At 46.8% G+C, this 24,725-nt stretch overlaps 2 protein-coding genes across 3 annotated transcripts in view; both read right to left on the bottom strand.

Annotated features, from left to right (window-relative positions):
* Window positions 1-14,624, bottom strand: part of CS (citrate synthase) — a 35,137-nt gene extending 20,513 nt beyond the window's left edge. Inside the window, exon 1 of the mRNA XM_008148638.3 lies at window positions 14,413-14,624. Within this exon, the coding sequence (XP_008146860.1) occupies window positions 14,413-14,454 (42 nt within the window). The 5' untranslated portion in view covers window positions 14,455-14,624. The remainder of the gene's footprint in view (window positions 1-14,412) is intronic.
* Window positions 14,625-20,232: 5,608 nt separating this feature from the next.
* CNPY2 (canopy FGF signaling regulator 2) lies at window positions 20,233-24,426 on the bottom strand. Of its 2 annotated transcripts, none has more exons than XM_028156231.2 (6): window positions 24,107-24,426; window positions 23,444-23,556; window positions 23,190-23,305; window positions 22,047-22,250; window positions 21,791-21,887; window positions 20,233-21,264 (listed from the first exon to the last, which is right to left on the bottom strand). In XM_028156231.2, the coding sequence occupies exons 2-6, from the start codon at window positions 23,529-23,531 to the stop codon at window positions 21,221-21,223; spliced, it is 549 nt and encodes a 182-aa protein (XP_028012032.1). In that variant the 5' UTR covers window positions 23,532-23,556; window positions 24,107-24,426; the 3' UTR covers window positions 20,233-21,220. The 2 variants fall into 2 exon arrangements, with proteins under 2 accessions (XP_028012032.1, XP_054574934.1); XM_054718959.1 differs by lacking the exon at window positions 24,107-24,426 and adding an exon at window positions 23,817-23,974.
* Between the last annotated feature and the right edge of the window lie 299 nt (window positions 24,427-24,725).

Genomic DNA, 24,725 nt, shown 5'->3' with positions numbered 1-24,725 from the left:
CACTGCCATAGGCGATCAGAGCCTGTGGGCGGGGGGAACCAAGAGGTCAGCCATCCCCCCCTCCAGCCCCTACTGGCCGGCCTTGCCCTTGGCGCTGGTTGATCGCTGTGTGTGGGGTGATGGGGGGCGGGGCCTTGGCCCGGCACCTTCGCATGCCCCCCCACCCCCCCACCCCCACCCCGGGTTCCCCCAGTTCCCCATTCGCAACCGGGGATTGGAGTCTGAAGGCCAAGTGGGAGGGACCAAGAGGTCCGCTGTTCCCACCCACTCGCCGGCCCACCCCAACCGAGGGTCGCCCTGTGTGTGGGGGGACTGGCGGGGCAGAGGCCTTGGCCTGGCAAGGCCTGCGTCCCCTGCCACCCACCCCTGGTTCCTCATTCGCCAATGGGGGATGGGAGCTGCAGGCTAGGGAAGGGACCAAGAGGTGCCCAGGGCCCACAGATCGCTCCTGCCCCCACACCCCAGCTGCCCAGGGCCCACTGTTTGGTCATCCAAATGGTTGTGACGGCCCTAGGCCAGTGGTCGGCAAACTCATTAGTCAACAGAGCCAAATATCAACAGTACAACGATTGAAATTTCTTTTGAGAGACAAATTTTTAAACTTCTTCTAATGCCACTTCTTCAAAATAGACTCGCCCAGGCCGTGGTATTTTGTGGAAGAGCCACACTCAAGGGGCCAAAGAGCTGCATGTGGCTCGAGAGCCGCAGTTTACCGACCACGGCACTAGGCTATTATTAGTATAAATTGTTATAATTGTTTTATTATTGTTATTGTTGTTAATCTATTACTGTTGCTGATTTATAAATTAAACTCTTAGGTATGTATGTATGTATAGGGAGAAACAGAGGGCTCAGTACTATTTGTGGTTTTGGGCATCCACTGGGGGTCTTGGAACGTAACCCCTATGGACAAGGTGTGACTACCGGGCTAACTAGCTGTAAGGGGTTAGACAAGGAGATTTAACTTTTCTGCATGCTATTATTTTGAAGATAAAATGAATGTGAAAGCACTTTGCAAACTAAAAGGATCACACACATACAAACTAAATCTGGTGCAAGTCCACACTTTCCCCGCCCTTTTGTCAAAAGGTCAGAAGCCCTTTTCTAGTGACTAATGCCTTACTGTCTAGTTGCACTGAAAATCATTTGAACCAGTGACACTGCATAAATTCCAAAAAGCTACATGCCTAGGATGAGAGTTCAGTAGGGCCTGAAGCTTTTTTTAGATTTTAGTGTCCCTTTTGTGGCAGTACCAAGCATTGAAAAAGGAAGTGATCCTTCAGAAAAGGTTATTTTTAAAAGAATCAATCCGCCTTAGCTGGTTTGCTCAGTGGATAGAGTGTCGGCCCTTGGACTGAAGGATCCAGGTGTGATTCCAGTCAAGGGCACATACCTTGGTTGCAGGTTCCCCAGCCCTGGTCGGGGTGCATGCAGAAGACAACCAATTGATATGTCTCTCACATCAATGTTTCTCTGTCTCTCCCTCTCCTTTCCATTCTCTCTAAAAATCAATGGAAAAATATACTCGGGTAAGGATTAACTAAAAAAAAAAAAAAAAAAAAAAATCAATCCAAGGTGAAGGCCTGGGAAGGTGGTGGGAACAGAGTGCAGGGGGTCAATGGGAGGGGGGAAGGGGGGACATCTATAATACTTTTAACAATAAAGAATACACACACACACACACATCCAAAGCTAAATTCGGAGAGCATAGGCAAACTAATTATTCCTGAAGCAAAGGGGGAACACCTCAACTTGTTAAGCAGAGAGTCCGTCATAACTCCTTTCACTAACTTCTTCAAGAGTCTCCTCTAGTTCACCGAGGACCATTTGGGCAAGAAGTAAACAGCACAAAGAGCCCTTTAGCCTTTTCACCCTACGAGGGACACATAGGAGCTGGACCCAACACTAAAGAGATAACTTTTCCTATTCTTATTAGTCACCAAAAAGTGGACATGAAAAAACATGTGAATAAGTTCAAACTATTGTTCTACGGAGCTAATAGACATGTTCAAGCTATTCCATGCTCAATGGTCCCACAGATCCCCCATTATAGAGGCCCCATCTCCCAGCAACTCTATCAGCCCTGCAGCAGACCTTTTAATTCTGGGTCATTAGTTGTTGCAGTGGTTGGTTGTGTTTTTAAACAGGCTACAGGGGTAGGGGCAAGTGGGTGGACGACATATCATCTGAGAGAAGAAAAGTTAAAATACCTCCATAATGGACAATTTTTCCACTTCTAAACCAACTTTAAATTTCTATAATGGCCGGCTGCTTCATTGGCAAGAGGATTATAAAAAGAATAGTCTAAAGTTAAATCTTAGGGGGAAGAGATATATATGAGCTCAACATATAGAATGGGGGCCCACATCTTAAGATGAAAATGGAAATACTCTCAAGTTGGAGGTCTTTCTTCTACCAATAAGAACATAAAACAAAAACAGTCCTGTCCTGCCCCGCTTGTGAGAGAGAACTGCTAGAATCAATGAGTGGCCCTCTCCTTTTAATTCATTTAAGATTAAGACAAGATAACACAAAAATAAAAAAGGGAATCAGAAAGAAAAGGGTGAAAGGTCACTTAACAAGGCTCTAAGAATGCAACAACATTAAGGGAATCGGAGGGGTCACGATTGCAGCTTAGTCATTTCTCAGATCTGTTTATATGAACGCTACTTTAAGCAAATGATTAGATAAGAGGAAGGAACTTGGAACTAAACTATCACCTCACTTCCACCAATAGCAAAGTCTTACTTTCCTTTGTAGAGAGCATCATTGTCATTTAATGAGGAGCCTCAGGAGTAACTTAAAGAACTGATCTCAACTGTCCCTAATCTCCATCAGCAACACTTCTTAGCCAGATCTCCAATTTGCAAAACAATGCTAATTTGAGGAGAGCATGGTTAAAGCTGGTCTCTTCTCATTCTACACTTCTCTGCCACTTCTTGGCTGTGTAACCCTAGCCAAGTCATTTAACCTTTCTGTACTTCAGTGTCCTTAGATGTAAAATGGGAATAATAACTGTACCTACCTCAAAGGATTGTTCTGAGGATTAAGTCAATACAGGGTGGGACAAAAGTAGGTTTATAGTTGTTTGTATGGAAAATACAATCTACACTAATAAAAGAGAAAGATGCAAATTGACCATACCTTCACGACGCCCACCAGCCAATCAGGAGTATGCAAATTAACCCAACAAAGATGGCGGGTTAATTTGCATGTGCAGGCACTGCCCCAGCCGCTCCAGGCCTCTGGGCAGCATGGGAAGGCAGAAAGGTGGCTCCGGGCCAGAGTGAAGGCGGTGCTGGCAGCCAGGGGGAAGGAAGGCCCATTCTTGCATGAAACTTCGTGCATCGGGCCTCTAGTAATTAATAATTATAATACAAGAGTAAACAGTTTTGTGTACTCACAACTGTAAAACCTTTGCCCTATCCTGTTTTTACAAAGCACTTAAAACCATGTCTGGCACATAGCAAGTGCTTTGTATTTGTTATACAATCTATATATATAAAAGCCCAGCAACCGGAACGACCATAACGACTGGTGGCTATGACACACAATGTGGCAGCCAACCAGCCTGATCCGGGACCCAATTGGCCCCCAACACCCTGACCAGGGGCGGGGCTGACCGGCCAACCGCTTGCAGTCCCTCCCCCTTGCTGCCCCCCCGCCCCGATTGGAGGCGGGGCCAGCTGGCCAATTGCCCATGCACAAATTCGTGCACCAGGCCTCTAGCCCTATATAATAAAAGGGTAATATGCAAATCAACCGAATGGCAGAACGATTGGTTGCTATGATGTGCACTGACTACCAGGGGGCGGACGCTCAGTAGGAGCTTCTCCCTAGTGATCAGTGCGCTCCCAGAGGGGCAGCACTGCTCAGCCAGAAGCCAGCTCATGGCTAGTGAGTGCACTAGCGGTGGCGGGAGCCTCTCCCACCTCCACGGCAGTTGGACATCCCCTGAGGGCTCCTGGACTGCGAGAGGGCGCAGGCCAGGCTGAGGGACACCCGCCCCCCCAGTGCATGAATTTCATGCACTGGGCCTCTAGTCCATACTAATAAAAGGGTAATATGCTAATTAGACCGGGTCGACTGGACATCTTCCAGATGTCCGACTTCCTTCCAGACAAAGCCATGGTGGTGGGGGCCGAGGTAGAGGGGCAGTTAGGGAGCGACCAGGACAGCAGGGGACCTGTTAGGGAGCAATCAGGCCAGCAAGCAGAGGCAATTAGGGGCGATCAGGCAGGCAGGCGAGCAGTTAGGAGCCAGTGGTCCCAGATTAGAGAGGGTGCAGACCAGGCTGAGGGACCCCCTCCCCTGTGCACGAATTTCGTGCACTGGGCCTCTAGTAAATGTATAAAATGAAATAGTATGGCCACTTTCTCACACCCTTCAGTATAAGGTTTAGTCATATTTTTAGCTAACCCTGCAACTTAAGATAAATAAGAGACACCCAAAGCCAAATAACTATTTCCCTTTCCTTTTCCATATTTAGGGTAACACTCAAGTTACTTAGCTCAAAGTCTAATACAGGTGTAAAGGTGCCTTGCTATTTAAAATATGACTGCCTAGCAAATGGCATTAGTATTACTTGGAAATTCTTAGAAATGCAGAATCTTGGGCCTCACCTCAGACCTATGGAATCCACGTCTGCCCTTTAACAAGCTCATTAGGTGATTCACATGAACAATAAAGATTGAGACACACCCATGGTCCAAAGTGTTAAACAAGGGAGCAGAAGGATTGAATGTAAAGAGCCCTGGATTTGGAATTATCAAGGATCAAGTCCTAAATCCAGATCCTGCCACTATCCTGCTGTGTTACCTTGGCTATATGACCTGACTTCTGTGGGGGAGGAAGAAACTTTCTTCTAGCTTCCCAGGTTCTTTTGGCTTGTCTAATAATTAAATCTACGGGAGACAGGTTAACAAGAAAAAACTAAACGTAATACATACATACACATGGGAACCTCACATACATGAGTTAGAGACCCCACATACATAGGAGGTTCAAAGACAAAAAGGGAAAATGAGGTATATTTGACATTTTGGGCTAAGGATCACCTTAGGGATTCAGAGGGGAGAAGGATGATAAGAAATGTTTGTCATGGACGTAAAGGTCTTGGGTTCAGTTCCTGGTCAAGGGCATGTACATGGGTTACAGGTTCAATCCACAGCCCCGGATCAGGGCACATGTAGGAGGCAACCAATTGATGTGTCCCTCTCACATTGATGTTTCTCTCTCTCTCTCTCTCTCTCCGTCTCTTCCTCCCTCTCCCTTTCACTCTCTCTAAAAATCAACAGAAGAAATATCCTTTATGAGGATTAACAACAAAAAATATGTTCAGTAATTAGATAGGTCATAAAAAGTCATTTCTGGTGATAACTTTCACTATGGGTAAGGCCCTAATTAAAATTATTTAAGGGAGAAGTAAATTTCTTGTGAGCCTGCAGTCTTGATGGTCTTCAGTTCAAAATAATTTACATGCCAAAGTGTCACATTTTAGTGAGGCGTATTCTGAACCTCTACACTTTTAAATCTAGTTTTTGCATCTCTAAATTTGTAATAAAGCCAATTTCGGGGTAGACAAGTAGACCATCCTATCTAATAAAAGGATAATATGCAAATTGACCATCTCTCCAACACACAAGATGGCTTTCCCCATGTGGTCATAAGATGGCCACCACAAAATGGCCAACAGGGGAGGGCAGTTGTGGGCAATCAGACCAGCAAGGGAGGGCAGTTGGGAGGGATCAGGCCTGTAGGGGAGGGCAGTTGGCGGGGGAGACCAGGCCAGCAGGGGAGGGCAGATAGGGGCGACCAGGCCTCCAGGGGAGGGCAGTTGGGGGCGACCAGGCCAGCAGGGGAGAGCAGTTAGGGGTGACCAGGTTGGCAAGGGAGGGCAGTTAGGGGTGACTGGGCCGGCAGGGGAGGGAAATTGGGGACCAGGCCTTCAGGGGAGGGCAGTTGGGGGTGGGGACCAGGCCTTCAGGGGAGGGCAGTTGCGGGGGGGACCAGGCCTTCAGGGGAGGGCAGTTGGGGGTGACCAGGACTGCAGGGGAGGGCAGTTAGGGGCAATTGGGCTGGCAGGGGAGCAGTTAGGCATCAATCAGGCTGGCAGGGAAGTGGTTAGGGGGTGATCAGGCAGAAGTGGTTAGGGGCAATCAGGCAGGCAGGCGAATGGTTGGGAGCCAGCAGTCCTGGATTGTGAGAGGGATGTCCAACTGCCCGGTGGTATCAGGCCTAAACGGGCAGTCGGACATCCTCGAGGGGTTCCAGATTGGAGAGGGTGCAGGCTGGGCTGAGGGACACCACCCCCATGCACAAATTTTGTGCACCGGGCCTCTAGTCCTATATAATAAAAGCCCAATATGCTAAGTGTCTGGTCATCTGGTCGGCCATTCAACCAATCAAAGCATAATATGCTAATGATATGCTAAGGCCGCTTAACTGCTTGCTATGATGTGCACTGACTACCAGGGGGCAGATGCTCCAACAGGTAGGTTAGCTTGCTGCTGGGGTCTGTCTGATCAGGAATGAGCGAAACAGGCCGGACATGTCCTGGAGCCCTCCCGTGGTCCCTACCCGGCTGGCCAAACTTCCATGTCCCTCCCTGGCCCCGACTTCTCACAATCCGGGACCCCTTGGGGGATGTTGGAGAGCTGGTTTCACGCCGATCCCGCTCAACGCAGGAGCTCCCCCATGGTGATCAGTGCACTCCCACAGGGGGAGTGCCATTAAGCCAGAAGCCGGGCTCAGGGCTGGTGAGCACAGCAGTGGTGGTGGGAGCCTCTCCCACCTCCATAGCAGTGCTAAGGATGTCCAATTGCGGAAAGCAGGCCTAAGCTGGCAGTCAGACATTCCCTGAGGGTTCACAGACTCTGAGAGGGTGTAGGCCAGGCCAAGGGACCCCCAACCGAGTGCATGAATTCCATGCACCGGGCCTCTAGTCTCTATATATAAAACCCTAATATGCAAATAGATCCAAACGGTGGAAGAACTGGTTGCTATGATGTGCACTGACCAGCAGGGGGCGCGCGCAGAACATGACGGGCGTTGTGAGAGCGCAGAACATGGCCAGTGTTGGCCGCGGCGGGATGGTAGAACAGGTGAGCAGGGGTGCCAGACCAAGGCGGTCACTGTGATCAGGGCGAGCCTCTGGTGGTTACTGAAAATTCTTTGTTCCCGTGCACCATGGTCCTGCCCGGCATTTGCACCTGCTGCCATCCCCGATCACCCCTGCTGCTGGTGCCGGCGCAGTCAGTGCATGGGAGCGGGAGTGGCAGGAGTGGGATTGTCCGCAGACAGAGGACCAGGGGCTACAGCGGGAGGGATCAGGCAGGGGCATGGAGGATGGGCCGAGACCCAACCCTGTGCTCACCGTAGCCTCGCAGCCCACAGCTCCTTTCAAGGTGCACAAATTCGTGCAATGGACCCCTAGTCTATATATATAAAAGCCTAAGTGACTGGAACAACCAGTCACTATGATGCACACTGACCACCAGGGGCAGACGCTCAACACAGGAGCTGCCCCTTGGTGGTCAGTGTGCTCCCACAGCCAACCTCCCCTGGTCCCTCCCCGCAGCACCTGGGCTGGGACGGGGAACCGGGGGTGGGTGGCGGCGGATGCAGCCCCTTTCCCAGGGGGACCGAGAGCCGGTTCCCTCCTTGGGGCCGGCGGCCAACCTTTCATGCCGTTCCCCGTGGCTGGCAGGCCCTGCTCGGCTCACCACCTGCCCATTGCAGTGGCAAGGGAAGGAGGAGGCGGGAGGCAGGAACCATGCGGTGGCAGGGCGCCGATGATGTGCACCCTGGCCTGGCAACCGTCACCTCCTCTCCGGCCCGGCCCTGAGAGGCCTGGACCCGATTGGCCCTGTTCGCGGACCAGGCCTAGGGACCCCATCCATGCACGAATTTTGTGCACCAGGCCTCTAGTATAAAATAGTTTGCATCTAGAACAGTGCTTTCTGCATAACTGGGTTCAATAAGTATTTGTTTCTTAGAACTATGTTGGCCTATTTCCTACTACCTCAAGTGTCACAACTCTTCCCTGGAGTTGGATCCCAGGAAACAGCCAGTTACACCTATGGAAGGGGTAAATGGATCATTTCCTTTAGCTGGGAACAGAAAGGTCCTCCTTAAAAAGGGGAGGAGTCAGAGAGAGGAAACAAATTTAACTAACAGTAATCTCCACCAGCAGAGCAAATGATTCTAGAATGCTGGAGGAGTGTCACACCCAAGGCTACACACCTCATTTAGTCTACCTCTTGGCTGCCAAAAAAAGCTCCTGAATAGGTTTGTACAGTACATTCAGGCTACTCACTGATGGGACAGGCAGATTACAAACCTCTGAGTCATCCCTGATTTTCACCTCCCAGCTCCTCCCCCAATTCTGGAGGTGTGGCGACTGGGCTTTTGGTTTCTGATTGCATGCCACGGGTAGAGTCAGTCACCCTACTGGAACAGCAGCTGTCAGGTTAATCAAGGAGTCACCTCACTCAATAGGTCAGCTCCTTCATGGGAAGATGGAGAGAGCTCCTTCCAAAGATAAGGACCTGACTCACAATGTCTGACAGCCAGGATTCTCTACAGGATGGAGGCATCACAATCACTAAGAGGCTTTTTCAAACCTGCTGCCATCTTGCAAGAATTCTGCTAGTGAGTTTGCCATTATTGATAGAAGTGGGCTGTAGCTCAAAAGCTGTAAAAAAATATAATGAAAAGACCCTCTATCTTAAGGAATATATTTTTAAAAAAATATATATATTTTTTTATTTATTTCAGAGAGGAAAGAGGGAGAGAGAGAGATAGAAACATCAATGATGAGAGAATCATTGATTGGCTGCCTCCTGCACGCCCCCCATTGGGGATCGAGCCCGCAACCTGAGCATGTGCCCTTGACTAGAATCGAACCTGGGACCCCTCAGTCCGCAGGCTGACACTCTATCCACTGAGCCAAACCAGCCAGGGCAAGACCCTCTATCTTAAAGGGCCAAGGGAGGAAAAGTACATGCAGAAAATTCTGCCAAAGACTTGCTGGTAATACTTCGGGTATTTCTGGAATAGGATATTGGCCAAATCACTTATCAAAAATCAATTAAGCCCTGGCCAGTGTGGCTCAGTTGGCTGGAGAATCATCCTGTGCACTGAGGGTCACAGGTTCGATTCCCAGTCAGGGCACATACCCAGCTTGCAGGTTCAAACCCCAGTTAGGACGCATGCAGGAGGCAACCTCTCTCTCTCTCTCTCTTTCCCCCCCTTCCTCTGGCTCTAAAATAATAAATAAATAAATTTTAAAAAAATCAACTAAAACTACTCTCTTCTCCCCCAAATCCTGGCAACTATAGAATCCTATTTGGATAAGCACCTACTCAATAATATGGTTATTTCCCTCTTACTTAACTTGACCTATTATTATTATTAGTCCACACCTAGGATCCTTACTCTACAAGGGAAAAGCAAAATTTTCTTTGATCCTCCATTCCAGACACATCAGAACTTGTCCTGACACATATCCAGGAACCCCAACATTAAAAGCTTGAGAAAGATGCTCAGAATTTAATAGAGCCTGTCCTTCATCAACAAAAGATCAGAGCTCGTCAAGCCAGCAGAACTAAGTCGATGAAGCAAACATAATGCGTTAATAACTGCTAGGAAAAATCTTGTGCTACAAAGGCTTCCAATGCAGAAGGAACAACCTGCATTAAGGAAAACAGAACACACATAGGACAAAGGCTCCTCTCTCCCCAGAACCAGGTCAGAGAACTAAGCCATTTAACATCTGTGTTTCACAATGGTGATATTAGAAGTCTTCCTGCACTTAATAGGCCACTTAACAGCCTACGCAGAGTAATCAGACTTCATACTTTGACTCCCTTCATACTCACAATTTCTTTATTCACCCTACCTGTCATTTTGTAACAGATTCTTCCCTAAAAGTTTGCTGACCATTTGGCAAGGAAGACAGCAAAAAAACACCAATTTAGCTTCAGAAAAAAATAAAGTGTTCTAATTCTACTTTCAGTAGAAATCCTTAGTTCTTTAACAAATATTTGCGGAACCCCTACTTATTATATGTAACACTCACTAAGTGTACATTAGTGAATAAAGTATATAGGATCTGCCACCTACTCCTCTCAGAAACTAGAAACTGTTCTTTACTTCTCCTCTCTCAGAAACTAGAAACTGTTCCTTTACTTCTACTAGAAGTTCTTACAAGTTTTAGCTTCTAATGCTTTGCTAGAGGGATTTACAAGAAACTTTCCCTAAGGTATTTGGGGGGGAAAAAAAAAGACCTAGGAAGACAAACCTAGCACTAATAGCCTAAAATGGTTAGTCATTTTTGAAGTCAATTTTTAAAATAATCATTAATTTAAAAAAAAATCCAAATATTCACCAAGTTTCATTATATACATTCAATAAAGTTGCAAAAAAGAGCCCTAGCCGATTTGGCTCAGTGGATAGATTGTCAGCCTTCGGACCAAAGGGTCCCGGGTTTGATTCTGGTCAAGGGCACGTAACTTGGTTGCAGGATCCTTCCTCCCCAGCCCAGGTCCTGGTCAGGGCTCATGCAGAAGGCAACCAATTAGTGTATTTCTCTCACATCGATGTTTCCCTCTGTCTTTCCCTCTCTCTTCCACTCTCCCTAAAAACCAATGGAAAAATATCCTCAGGTGAAGATTAACCAAAAAAAAGTTGCAAAAAATGTCTGCATGTGGCCCAAGAGAAAAGGACCACTGAGCACCCTGTCAACTAAGGTACTTGAAAAAATGAGTCTCCAGATACCAATCCATCTTTGCTGAATCAGAATCTAAAGGTAGGATTCATGAATGTGTAATGTTCTGAACAAGCATCTCAGGTGATGATGTCTACTGTGAACTTACAGACCTTTTAAAATAATCTCATGTTAAAAGAAATATAGGAATCTGCCCTAGCTGGTTTGGCTCAGTGGGTAGAGTGTCCACCTGCGGACTGAAGGGTCCCAGGTTCGATTCCAGTTAAGGGCACATACCTGGGTTGCGGGTTCAACCCCCAGTAGGGGGCGTGCAGGAGGCAGCCAATCAATAATTCTCTCTCATCATTGATGTTTCTATCTCTCTCTTCCTCTCCCTCTCCCTTCCTTTCTGAAATCAATAAAAGTATATTAAAGAGAAAAAGAAATACAGGAATCTAAGGAATTTGGGCAGTTGGAGGAAGAACTGAAAAAGACAGTCCAAGTAAGAGCCTAAGAAAGATCTATTGATAAAGTTGCCTCACTCCTGATTTAAATGTCACATCCTACTCTACCACATAAAGCACTGACACAGGACAGAAGGAATTAGTGTGTGCTTGTAGAAAAACCCACCAAGTCTGGGTTCCTGCCTTTTGCCCACTTGGAATCTAAGAACTAGGAATGCCAGCCTTTCCTTCTCTGATTACCTACTTCACCTTGCTCCCCACACCCAGGCATTTACCTGCTATCAATCATGCCACCACTAGAATATGATGAGGCTTTTACTCTCCATCTTTCATCTCTGGTCCATTTAGTAAGAATCAAAGAATTGCCATTACTTTGGGTAGGCTGATAATCAAAGTGAAGGCACAGAGATTTGAGCACGTGCTTTAAAAAGTTTTGGGCTTTAAGCCCAAGTAACATTTCACAGGACAAAACCGACTCAGTTTTGTTGAACCCCATTTCAGTCTAGAATTTATATAGGAGGGATTATGCAGTGATATAGGTCTGCAATAATAAGGGAACTATTGGTATTAATATAAGTGTCTTGAAAAGGTCTAGAAACAATCTAGAAATACTCTTGGATTGATTTACTCAAAGTTATACAATATCCTAGCTTGGAGGAGCAATTCTCAATGGTAAAGTAAATAACTAGGTTTGGCTAAGTCACATTGGTGTTAAGAGTCCAGAAGTGGCCCTAACCGGTTTGGCTCAGTGGATAGCGCGTCGGCCTGTGGACTGAAGGGTCCCGGGTTCGATTCTGGTCAAGAGCATGTACCCTGGTTGCAGGCACATCCCCAGTAGGGGGTGTGTAGGAGGCAGCTGATGGATGTTTCTCTCTCATCGATATTTCTAACTCTCTACCCCTCTCCCTTTCTCGCTGTAAAAAATCAATAAATTAAAAAAAGAAAGAAAGAAAGAAAAAAAAAAGGAGTCCAGAAGTGGCCCTGGCCGAGTAGCTCAGTTGGTTAAAGTGTTGCCCAGATACACCAAAGTTGTGTATCAATCCCCGTCAGGGTGCATACAAGCAGCAACCAATGAATGCATAAATAAGTGGAATAACAAGTCAATTTTCTCACTCTCCCTCCCTTCCTCTCTCTCTTAAAAAACTCTTAAAAAAAAAAAAAAGTCCAGAGTGTGTTGATGGCCCTACTCCAATTCCCAGCTCAGATCACCTGAGAAAAGACAGTATTTACATCACAAAGCTAAGCCACCAACAGCTAATACTAAAGCCAATGCTTAGTATGAATTCATTTGGATAAGCAAGAAGTCAATATCCAGGTTCTGAGTTAGGCTACCTCTCCAACTCAGGTGTTTATTAAATTATATGATTGTGGGGAGGGTTAAACAACAGAATGACTAACATTTGTGTCTCCTAGCAAAGTTTAAAAATATCTCTTCTCAGAAAAGTGAAACTATATCTGACCTTGAGAATCAAAGTGGTATGTATGGGTCAGTTCTCCCAGATCAGAAGACTATTTTTGCCTTCTAAAGCCTACTTTCATAGCAAAAACAAAACTGAGTACCAAATAAGCTGCAGGATAATCTGGAAAGCTCAGGCAGGTGCTAGCAATGCTGAAAGGCTTCTTGGTATCCTGGTCTTTCTGCTTAGATACCAGGAAATTTTCAGTCCCGAGTCATTAGGTTTTGCTACTTTTAAGGGTCAAAAGCCTTCTAATGGCTTCCTATTTACACGTTTCTGGGATCCTCAAGTCCATCTGTAATAGGAAAGTAAACAAAATAAAAATGATACTGCAGGTATGTAGTCCTGTCATCCCAAAAGCTTTCTGAGCTTCCTCAGGGCCTTAAGAGACAAAATATTTTTTTAAAAGATAAATTCTAAAGCCTTTTTCAAATTCCCTGCAGGGTTAGACCATCTGGTCTGGGTTAGCAGCTCTGCAACTAACTAATTATGGTGTTCCCTATCCTGCCAAAACACTATCTAGAACTTGCTTCATGTCCCAAGAGGCTTCCTTACCCTGTTCCCTGGCAGGAGAAGCAACAGTCAAAATAAGACAAGTATCTCCCAAATAATCAGCTGCCATCCAGTGCAAATCCGACAGGCTTCACCTCATCTGCCAACCATGCAAGATAACACATAGCAAGCTAAAACCACCCTAAGACTTTCCCTAACTTCAGATGTTGGCAGCTTCAAATCTGTCTGCAGAAGAGGAAGTATAAATTCTTTACAGGAGTCAAGGTCACTTGTGGGACTGTTACTGCTTGGATTAGAGGGCTGGGACTCCCTCAGCACAGCAGTTTCTCTGTTTAAAGGGCCATGTTACCCAGAGACAAAAGGACTGGCAATTTGAAATTGAAAGCACCATCACCTGCAACAATACTCCTATGATCCAAAAGGCAACAAAAGTCAAGTAAAGGGCCCCCCAGAATGAGAAGGATCTTTCCTGGATAGAGTACTTAAGAGCAACAGCAAAAAAACCTGGGTGATCAGATAGTAGGATTGGTCATATGACCTTGGGAATACTATATCCTACCCAGTATTTTCACTTAATGGCCTGCGGCCCGGAGGAAAAGTCCTTCTGGTTCTGTCTCCAATCATATGCGATAATCATGCATGCGTTACGGAGGCGCGCCCGACCCAAAGCCCTTTCTACATAGAGTACATGGAAGAGTCTCAAGGACAAAGACGTCCGTTCCTCTAGCAGAAACTGGCCATTAACGGCTTTAATAATCGGGATGGAGAAATGGAAACAGGCAGTCAGGAACTGGTAAGACCCTCCATACAAAACAGAAGCCAAAATTAACTACAGCTTCAGCTCCGGCCCAGGTAGAGTGAGCACATCTGCTCGCCCGGCCACTCCTCTTACACACCCCCGCCCCCTCCTTCAAAAGACTCTTTCCCTAACTCAGATGGAACACACCTATGTTCCCTACTGGCGCGTCCTTCTTCCAGGACCACGCACCACCCCCTCCCACCGTAAAAGGGCGGGTGGCCAGCACGGTCCGGCCTCTCCAAGCGCCCTAGACCGCATGCCGAGGGCGAGCGGCGCTCACTTCTGCTTCGGGGGCCGGAAGGCCAGCCTAGCACATGGCTCTGGGAGCTCCCGGCAAGGCTGGCGGCCAGCCAGGTACAGGGCCCCTTTAAGGCGCGCCGGGGTGCGTCTGGGTAGGGGAGGGAGACCCCGGGACCTGAGGGCCCGCAGTCTCCTCAGCCCCACCCTGCGCTCCCTCCTTCAGTCGCTCACCTTGGCTCCGATGAGCCGGGCGGCCGCAGTGAGTAAAGCCATTGGCGGGAGAACTCTGGGATCTGATGGGGAGGCAGGGAGGGGAGCGAGCTGCGGCAGGAACGGGAGCCTCCGCCGCTGCACCAGACGCCGCGCCGACGGGTGAACAAGGTTGAAAGGAGGCGGCCGAGGGAAAGGGTAGACGAACCGGCGGCGGCGCCCAGCCCGGGGTCCTCAGCGAGGCCCCGCCTACTGCCCGGAACCCGCTGTCGCCGCTCTCCGGGACTTGACGCGGGCTCGGCCATTGGTCGGGTGCGGAGGAGGGCGGGACCTGACTGGCTGACAGCGGCAGCCGCGGGGCGGATTGGGCCGCCGGGGTAGGCTAATTCAGGGTGGGTCCGGGCGGGAGTGAGAAGCTTGTAGGTGGCTAAGAATGTGCCTGAGAACTCAGTTAACTTTCCTCTTAGGCTTTTTTCTTGCCCGGATCACATTTGGGGTTAGTTCTTGGGTGAATATTAGAGAAAAAGCCTCAAGGACGTAGACCTTTGAAGGTCCTCAGAAACCAGCCCCTTAATATAGTATCACGGCAACTGATCAGTACCCACCCCTACCTCCTTGGCATGCTTTCTTGGATGTCTTTGGTCAATGACTTAATGGCCATAGAGGTGACATAATGCCAGAGTTAGCTTCCTAACAGACCCCCCCCCCCCCAATAGTTGGAGAAGGAAAGCAAAGGCAGGATCCTGACTATCCAGTGCTCTTTGTGGCTGTCAGTTCGATTTAGTGCCAGAAAAATCCAAGTCTTACAAAGGCTCCCTTAACATGGAAGCGTCCAGCACAGGCCAGAGCCTCTGGGCCCTGGGCATGAGTCTCTCTGCTCCTCCAGTCACCCAACCCCCTACAGCCGGCTCACTACTTCTAGCCATAAGATGCAGACAAAACCCTCATCCAAAACCAGGCTTTAGGCACCCTCCCTTTTTTGTCATATCACTCCCATTGGGTCTCTGTACCCCGTCTCCTACTTGGCTCTCTTTTATACACGTATCCTGTGCTCCCCAGAGACCATTAAGTGAAACATGGCACTAAAGTGATCTTCCACACCATTCTTGACTGACTCCTCTGGGCAGACAAGACCTCTGGACCTTTCTGCCTCCCAAAGCCTGTCATTGACCCAAGGGCAGAGAGGGAAGTGACTCAAGGCCCTGGGCATCTTATCTACAAACCTAAGCCCCAAGTGAACAGTCCTCCTATCTCCTCACATAGCAGTAACAAGTTTCAGAGGTCTCAGTACCACCTAAGCCAGGTTTCGATAGACCTAGTTTACGAGTTTATAAAGAACCTAGTTTATAGCTCGGACTTGGGAAAAGAGACAGAAAACCATTCTTTTTTTCTTACCAAGTTTCCTCATACCCAACTGCACACCTACCAACCAATGCTCCTCTGGACTGGGGATCATGTGTAGGTCTTAGGAGAGAACGTAATAAAGATAAGCCGAGCAGTGCCCCAGAGGAGCAGTAACCTCTGCTACCTGTCGGTGACTTCAAAGCTCCACTGATCAATATTTGATCCCAATTTAGCATCTCACAGAGGATTTCCTCTTAACCCTAGAATAGTCTGACCTTGTTTCTTCTCTCTGGTTAATTATCCACAGAGACTAGCCAGCAGACCAGAGGACTGAACTCCAGTGCCCCAAGAGACAGGAGGCATTTTCAGTGTGAGGCTACCAAAGGGATAAATACTGAGTGGCCGTTATTTTGCTCTCTAGTGATTGGAGGGAAGGTAGGGAACAGTAATGATCTAAGCCCTTTGACACAGTGTCCTGGATTTTATTGTCATGAGGACTATATGGACTTGTTTTGAAGTTGTTCAGTCCTGACATTTACTGCTATAAGGCCAATGGGAAAGCCCAGGGAGCAAGTGAACTAAAAAAGGTATGTCACAGGAGCTGGCTTATAGTCTTTTTCTCAAAGTGGATAGGAAGGACCTGGGGAGGTGGGAAGAAAGTTAAGGGAGCCCTGTCCAGGGAGCTCAGTTGGTTAGAGTGTTGTCTCAATACACCAAGGTTGAGGGTTCGATCCCCGGTCAGGGCATATACAAGAAGCAACCAATGAATGCATAAATAATTGGAACTACAAATAAATGTTTCTCTCTCTCTCAAAAAAATCCATCAATAAAAACAAAAACAAATAAAAAAGGAAGTTAAGGGAAAAGGATTGGTGAGTTCTAGGGCCCGGATACAAATAAGTGCCTGAGAACTGAAGTGGGCAAGAGAGAAGGCTGAGCACTGAGGTCATCCTGACCTTGAGAGGACTGCTCTAAAATAGACAAAGGCAATAGTGCCCTCTGGTGGCCAAGAATAAGTGGGAGAACACAGCCTAAACTTAAACTCTACATCAGTAAAACTCCTGTATTTAAGGGGTAATAACTAAAATTTATTGAATACTTACTATTTACAGATACATGTATTATCTCAATCCTCACAACTCTAAGGGATGTAAGTAATATTAATATCTCTACAGAGGAGGAAATAAAAATTTAGATAAGTATGTTTTTCTATATTTAAAAATATTTTTTATTATTATTTTTTAAATATATTTCATTGATTTTTTACAGAGAGGAAGAGAGAGGGATAGACAGTTAGAAACATCGATGAGAGAGAAACATCGATCAGCTGCCTCTTGCACACTCCCCACTGGGGATGTGCCCGCAACCAATGTATATGCCCCCGACCGGAATCGAACCCGGGACCCTTGAGTCCGCAGGCCGACGCTCTATCCACTGAGCCAAACCGGTTTCAGCTATATTTAAAAATATTTTAAAAGGTGCCCGGCCACAGTGGCTCAGTGGTTGAGCATCGACCTATGAATCAGGTCGTAGTTCAATTCCCAGTCAGGGCACATGCCTGGGTTGCAGGCTCAATCCCCCGTGGGGTTCGTGCAAGAGGTAGTAGATCAATGATTCTTTCTCATTGATGTTTCTATCTCTCCCTCTCCCTGCCTCTCTGAAATCAATAAAAATATATTTTAAAAAAATAAAAGGTAAGGAACTACTGCCCTGGCTGGTGTGGCTCAGTAGGCTGAGCATCATCCCATGCACCAAGAGATCACCGGTTCAAATCCCGGTTGGAGCACATGCATGGGTTTTGGGCTTGATCCCTGGTCGAGGTGACTGATCAATGTTTCTCTCTCTCCCTTCCTTTTTCTCTAAAATAATAATAATAATAATATATTTAAAATAAGAACTATAGTCTTACTTATCTGTAAAAACCTTTATATGCCCATACTTGAAAATATGCTAAATGGTGATCCACTCAGAAAACTTAAAGGGAGGGGAGACAAACATTTAGCACCTAAAATGACCAAGGGGGTAGAATGGGCTTCTTACACGGAATAATCAGTTTGGGAAAATGGCTGAGAGGCTATAGTGTTTTTTCACTATAATTATAATCAGAGGGCACACATTCAAACTTGGAGGTAGTTTTTAAATAAAAGAAGTACAACTTTTCATAGCCATGGGGACTATGCGAGTCATTACAGAGAGTAAAGTTTTACAGAAAGACCACTGGCCTAGGGATAAGATGATCACTAGGGTTGAAGTCTTGGTTCCCTGCTGACTAGCAAGCTCAACCTCTTTGAGCTTAGCTTCTTCATCTGTAAAATGGGTGTAGCATCTTTGAAAAAATATATGTGTTTTTATTAACTTCAGAGAAGGGAGAGGGAGAGAGGGATAGAAACATCAATGAGAGAAAATCATCGATCGGCTGCCTCCTGTACCTTCTTCCCCCTCCCCCCTCCCCCCCAATTGGGGATTGAGCCTGAAACCCAGGCATGTGCCCTGAACGAGAATCAAACCTGTGACCTCCTGGTTCATGGGTGGATGCTCAACCACTGAGTCACTCCAGCCAGGCACATCTATTTCCTAAGAGTTGTAACATTAAATCAGAATGTGTATGTCCTTGTTATGTGAGTATTCAACATATGCAGTAGGTCCACTTATATGTGGATTTTTTCAGTTAAATATCCAGTCGGCCCTTTGTATCCCCAGGTTTCACATCCACAGATTCAACCAACCACAGATCTGTAGTTGGGAATTGTGGATGCAGAGGACCAAGTAAGTATATGCATTGTCCTATGCCTTTTTATGTAAGGGATTTGAGCATCTGCATATTTTGGTGTCAGTGGGAACCAGTCCCCCAGGGACACCAAGGGACAACTCTAGCTAAGTTTCCAAAGTTGTTCGTGGATATTCAACTATGTGGAGATTGGTGCCCCTTACCCCCACATTATTCAAGGGTCAACTGTACCAGTTCCCTGCTATTCATCCCAGTTCTGTGCTTACAGGAATCTTGTTCCTATTCTTTTTATTTCTTTTTTTAATTTTTTAAAATTGATTTTTTGAGAGAGAGAGAGAGAAACATCGATTGGTTGCCTCCCATGTGCCCAACCAGGGATTGAACGCACAACCTAGACATGCACCCTGACTGGGAATCGACCCGAAACCTAATGGTGCATGGGATGACGCTCTAATGGCACTACACCAACCAGGGCTTGTCCCTGTTCTGAATGCTTTTTAACAGCAAAAAAAATCCTCTGAAACTTATTTTTAAAGGACTGGTTTTTCACATATAAATTTTCTTAGTCACGTCCAGATATCATTTAACACTGGTTTTGGGAATGTTTGAGTTTTATCATTTTACTGATAAATTCATTTAGAAGGCATCTAAAGCTTAAAGTGTAACCAGATATGCAAGGCTGAGTATAAGCTCTATCAAATACTGGGCTAGAACAATTTGTTACAGTGAGCCTCCAGAAGGGTTTAGGTAAATTAACGGGTTCCTGTGGTAATTTATGATATGAGTTAAGAGATGTATGAAGTATATCTTTCTAACTTCTGAGGATCAAGTCAAAGACAATCACATCCACTCTTCCCTATGTTGGACTCATCCCAATGTACCAATGGCAAAGACCTGGGCTGGGAGAGTTCTTAACAGCTGTACCCTGACAAACTAGCAAGGTGCATCTCAAGTAATTTGTTACTGATTAACATTAAATTTATTTATTAAAACTTGTGGATAATTATTTTTGTAAATTAAAAGCTTCAAGTTCCCTATTTGACTACTCGTACTTATATTTCTTTTATTTTTTATTTTTATTGATTTTTTACAGAGAGGAAGGGAGAGGGATAGAGAGTTAGAAACATCAATGAGAGAGAAACATGGATCAGCTGCCTCCTGCATACTCCCTACTGGGTATGTGCCCGCAACCAAGATACATGCCCTTGACCGTAATCGAACCTGGGACCCTTGAGTCCGCAGGCCGACGCTCTATCCACTGAGCCAAACCGGCTAGGGCTACTCGTACTTATATTTCTGATGGAAGAGTAAGAAGTGTTTAGATGCCAGGCAGGCAGTGGACAGAATCCTGGGCACACTCACAGGGTTATGAAGCATGTGAACATTATTCATGTGCATCACAGAAGACAAAAGGGTTAGTAAGCTGCTCTGGGAAACTGATTTGATTGGATATAGCATTTCTTATCAATGATGAGAGAAGAAGAAATTAACACTAGATCTTGAGTTTAGTTGTCAACTAATTTCAGGGTACTTGCTCTAAGCTACATCCTGTGTTAGATTTCATAGGGATCATGGTATAAGAAAGCTTTGTTGAATACATTCATTCTGTGTGCAAGGTAATAAGAGGGAAAAAAGACTTAAAACAGAAGCTAGTTCACAGCTGTATCAGATTATATTAACTTTTGGAAACAGCGTATACTAGAACCATTTTTGTCACTCAATGCATAACTTCAGAACCTGGGGTTTCTCTGGGTCTTATTTTCTTCATATGTAAAATGGGTAGAGGTGGACTAGATGACCTTCAAGGTCCCTTTAGATTCTCAAACGCTTAATTTAAGAAGTCTTTGAAATGTTTATTCAGGTTCTCTCTCTGAGGCATTCCTGAGACAGAAACGTTCCATTTCAAACCTAAGACAGCCACATCTCAGAATCAGGTTATTTAAAAAGCTCCTCAAAGAAGGTATCCTTTGTTTTCATCACTATGCCCCAGTACAGAATCTCTACATACAGAAAGTGAGGACAGACTTACAGTCTAGATTGACCATAGCTAGTGATGAAGATGAAAAGGATATACTTCAGTATTGCTGTTGGCACCAAATCTAAAAACATAGGCCATCAAATAAGGCCTTTCATTAAATAACATTCCTTACCTAATTTCTCCCTATCTGAAAAAGCCCTTACTTTTCAGCTGAGTTGATCACATCCATTTTCCCCTTCCTGAATGCTCTTGTTGATCCCTCCATCTGGAAGGGCAGGGAGGAAAGAATAATGCATGTCCATTATTTCCTTCGAGACCAAGCTGTTTTACTTCACGTTTCATCAGTATGAGCACATGTAATTTCTAGAATCCTATACCACCACACACTTACTATGTTCTTTTGCTTATTCACAGAGTGTTCCCTTTTCTCCACAATTAAGCTTGAAACATTTGAGTGGGCACGGAGTAAATGTTTTAGTTTGTGAGCGCAGCAGGAATCTCGGATGGCAAAGGATGAAAGCTTCAGGCTCCTCCTACCTTCATGCGACACCATTCCCAAAGCTCTTCCTTCCCTTCCCTTTATGTCCTGTCTGGAACCCCCCCATCTTCAAACCTAATCTAAGGGCCAATTCTGGACGTGAAAAGACAACACAGTTCATCCTTTTAGTTTCATATTTTTTCAGTTCATTTCAGTATAAACATAATATAAACGGCATTGCCACCTTTTCCCCTCCTGGGGGTGATCCATCAAGCTTGTCAGTCGGGGCCGCTCCAGTGGTTCACAGCTCATCATGCGGTATGTGCAGGGCATGGTCACATAAATCTGCAAGCAGCACATAACAGTTTGAAAGAAAACGCCACTCTTACATTGATATATGCCACTATTAAGAAAATACCCCCAAATCAAACTGATACACGTACCAACCACCATTTTTCAGAGCATATTTTTTTTTTGTTTTACTCCTCACCCGAGGACATGCTTGGAGAGAGGAAGGGAGTAGGGAGGGAGGGAGAAAGAGGGGGGAGAGAGAAACATTGATCAGCTGTGCCCCAATCGGGAATCGAACCAGCAACCTTGGATGCTCAACCAACTGAGCAACTCTGGCAGGGCCAGAGCACATGCTTTTAAATGACAAAACATTCCCATTATCCTCTGACTTGTACCTCATGAGGGAGCCACAAACTCTGGAAGCTGACAGGAAGAGAATGAATAGGAAAAACCCAAGTCCCTAAGCCACGGGTAATGGAAGCCAACTCTTGAGCTAGTATCAGGGGTAGGGCGGACTACTAGGGAATGTGCCTGATTGCACAGAGCTGTGAGGACAAAAGGTAAAGTGGGAGCAGCTTACCTGTTCGCTTACTACAAAGTTTGTCTTTCACGTTGTCAGCCTCTCGGGAAAAGAATTCAATGAGTTCATCCTCATATTCCTCCACAATGGTCTCACACTGCCAACCCAAGGAAGAAGCGAGTAAGAGAAGGCAGCAAGTAGAGGCCTCTTGCTTCTGACTCGAGAGGAGAACAAGGACATTAATCCTGTTTTCCACTTGGGCTCTCCGATAACTCCCCTAGTTTCTAAGAACCAGCTACCCACTCCCATAGCTCACCGCAAACTTGAGGGTGCCACGGATGTCTGAATCAATTCGGATGCCCTCTAGATTCACGTCATTGGGTTCTCCATTCCGGTTCACTACACGTATGTAAATGTTGCGGTGGGTGTCAGGGTCAATCTGTTCCCCGTACTCCTTCATCCGGTCACATACTTCCTCTAGCAGCTCCGTGAGGTGGGCCTCTGAGCGAGCATAAGGCACCTAGAAATGTCCTCAGCCTTGGGTCACTCTCTTCTACCTCTGTACATTAGTAATTTACATCCTTACTTTTCCTTCCAAACCTAGCTCAACCAACCTAGTGTAAAAAGCCTGCCTTATCAAAAAACAGTACGGGTTTATTTTTGTAATTCCAAAGTGTTTTCAAATACTGTATATAGTCTTATTTTACCCCATATACAAGCCCAAGATATAAAACAGGTGCCATTAGGTCCAAATTATAAAGAGACCTCGTTGATTAATCTTAGTCAACTATGTGTTCTTTTCCTTTGAATTCCTTTAATTTTTATGGGTGTAAGATAACGATTTTTTTTTTTTTTTGGTATTAAAATGAAACTAAAACCTGCCCTCAATAGGAGAACATTAGAAAGGTAGTATAGGTTTTGAGGATAACAACTATTAACCTTTTGCACTCGGATGTCGAGTGTGACTCGACACAGCGTTAGAATAAAGGAATCGAGAAAAAAGCAAGCGAGTGCAAAGAGTTAAATCATCTCACAAGCATTACAACATTTACATTTCTTTATTGTTCACTAGGTACAACATTATTATATGTGTTATGTTTTCAACTAAAGTAAATTTCCTAAATATAAGAATGAGAACGTCTATTTCTTTGAGTGAATGTGTGAATACCATATTGCCACAGTGAAAACATGAGTCACATGGATTAAGGATGTGGAGGGCTGATCAGGGTTCCCGGTCTGCTAGCATCTTCTACAGCAGAAACTACGTGTCAAGGCTTGGAACCAGGAAGCAAGTGCCTAGGGTGTAAGTCTCCAGCCTCTTCCAAATGAGACAGCCTATCTCAGATACCTCTCTGGGTCAACGTTTTCTTCATTTCTATTAAACCAAGCTCCTTAATTAGTTGAGTCCTCATTCAACGTCAGAGTGAGCTACTTTATTTGGGGAAACAGTAACAGTTACCTCCACCACTGACTGGCTGCCATCGGGATTGATTCGGAAAGAGCCCATCTGAATGGTCTTCTTGGGATCCACCTGGGCAATTTCCCACTCTAGTTCATCCACCAGAGCCCTGCAAGCTGGCGCAGCGGGAGAGGAAGTGGGGGGAGGGGAAAAAGGAATCAACCTAGGGATTTCCATTCATTCTTATCCAGGCTTCGGGTCTCACATCCCCCAACGCTCTGCATTCCCCACCCTCCTTCTCTGTGTGTCTTTACCTCCACAGTGTAGGTCCTGGGTCGTCCGAGCCCAGGCAGTTCCCAGCAGGGCCCCCAGAAGCAGGGCCAGCCATCCCCAGCCTTTCATCTTTAACGCAATGGGGTTGCTCCACCTGGGTTTGGGTTGGAATAAAGCATAAGTGTGAGGAGCCGGCTCCGTTCCCCCACCCACCTCTCATCCCAAGGCCTACAAAGGCCTCGGTGTGACTGGGTCTACTTTCCAGGAAATGGCCGGGACACGCAAGGGGTTCTTCGGTTTCGGCGCTAGAGGACCCGGATGCCCTCGGGCAGTGGGTTTGGGCTCAGCCCCAGACACTATGCGGACAGGAGGCCCTGGGTGTTTGTGCTTCAGCGTCTTCTGCGTAGGGCTCACCGCGCTATGTGGCAGCTACGGAACGAAGGTGGAGGATGAAGCGAGGACGAGAGCACAGGTGGCTGCCGGCAAGGAGAGCTGCTGATGAAGCGTGGAAGCAGCGGGTGGCCAGCCCGCGTGGAGCACGCTCAGTGACTAGGGCTAGTGGGACTCAGCACTGCAGATCGCTACGTCCCCACCTCCAGCCTATAAACTATTTCCTCTGCGGACCGGCCCCCTTTCTAAGGACCCCGCCATTGCCTTCGCTCCAGCCCAGCCCCGACCCTCAGCGCCACTCGCATCCATCCCACCTCTGCTCCGGGGCCGCCGCCGTGAGCCAGGCGCGGAAAGCCGGTCGGTCTCGCACGTTAGGTCTCGACTCCAGCACCTGGCTGCGGGCAGCGGGGCTGTCCCGGCTCCTCCAGAGGCTCCGGCGCTTTCAGACACGGGGTGCCCGGGCGACCGCCTGAACAGCTCCCCGCACCTTAAGTGGGCGCCTGAGCAGGGCTCCGATTCACTGCGGAGCCAGCCCACGCCGGAGTCGGACCCCAAACCCGCTCATCTACTCTCGCGCGAACAGGCAGATTAGGAACGACTCCCAGGCAGCGAGGACCCCGGTGGATCGCAGGACCCAGACTTGCGTGGCGAGCAGCTCCACGTGACCACTAGGGGTCAGCCGACGAAAAGGAGTGGCCTGCACCGAGGACAGGCCCTGGAGTGGTGCGTGGAGGCGGCCAGGCGCTCGTGTGTGCCAGCCTAGTGGGCTAGGACCTTCAAAAACAAAGGTGCACTGGTGCCGATAAGAAGCCCGTTTTATAGATACTACTTTTGTAATACTTTCAACAAAAATATAAAGCTCGTTTCAATACCCTGGAAACTACATCTCCCAGGGAGCACCGCAGCACCAGCAGACCCTTTGTTAGTAGCCAC

This window comes from Eptesicus fuscus, chromosome 7, assembly GCF_027574615.1.
Source record: "Eptesicus fuscus isolate TK198812 chromosome 7, DD_ASM_mEF_20220401, whole genome shotgun sequence".
Taxonomy (NCBI): domain Eukaryota; kingdom Metazoa; phylum Chordata; class Mammalia; order Chiroptera; family Vespertilionidae; genus Eptesicus; species Eptesicus fuscus.
Note: the sequence above shows the minus strand (reverse complement) of the source record. Positions and strands in the feature narration are given on the sequence as shown.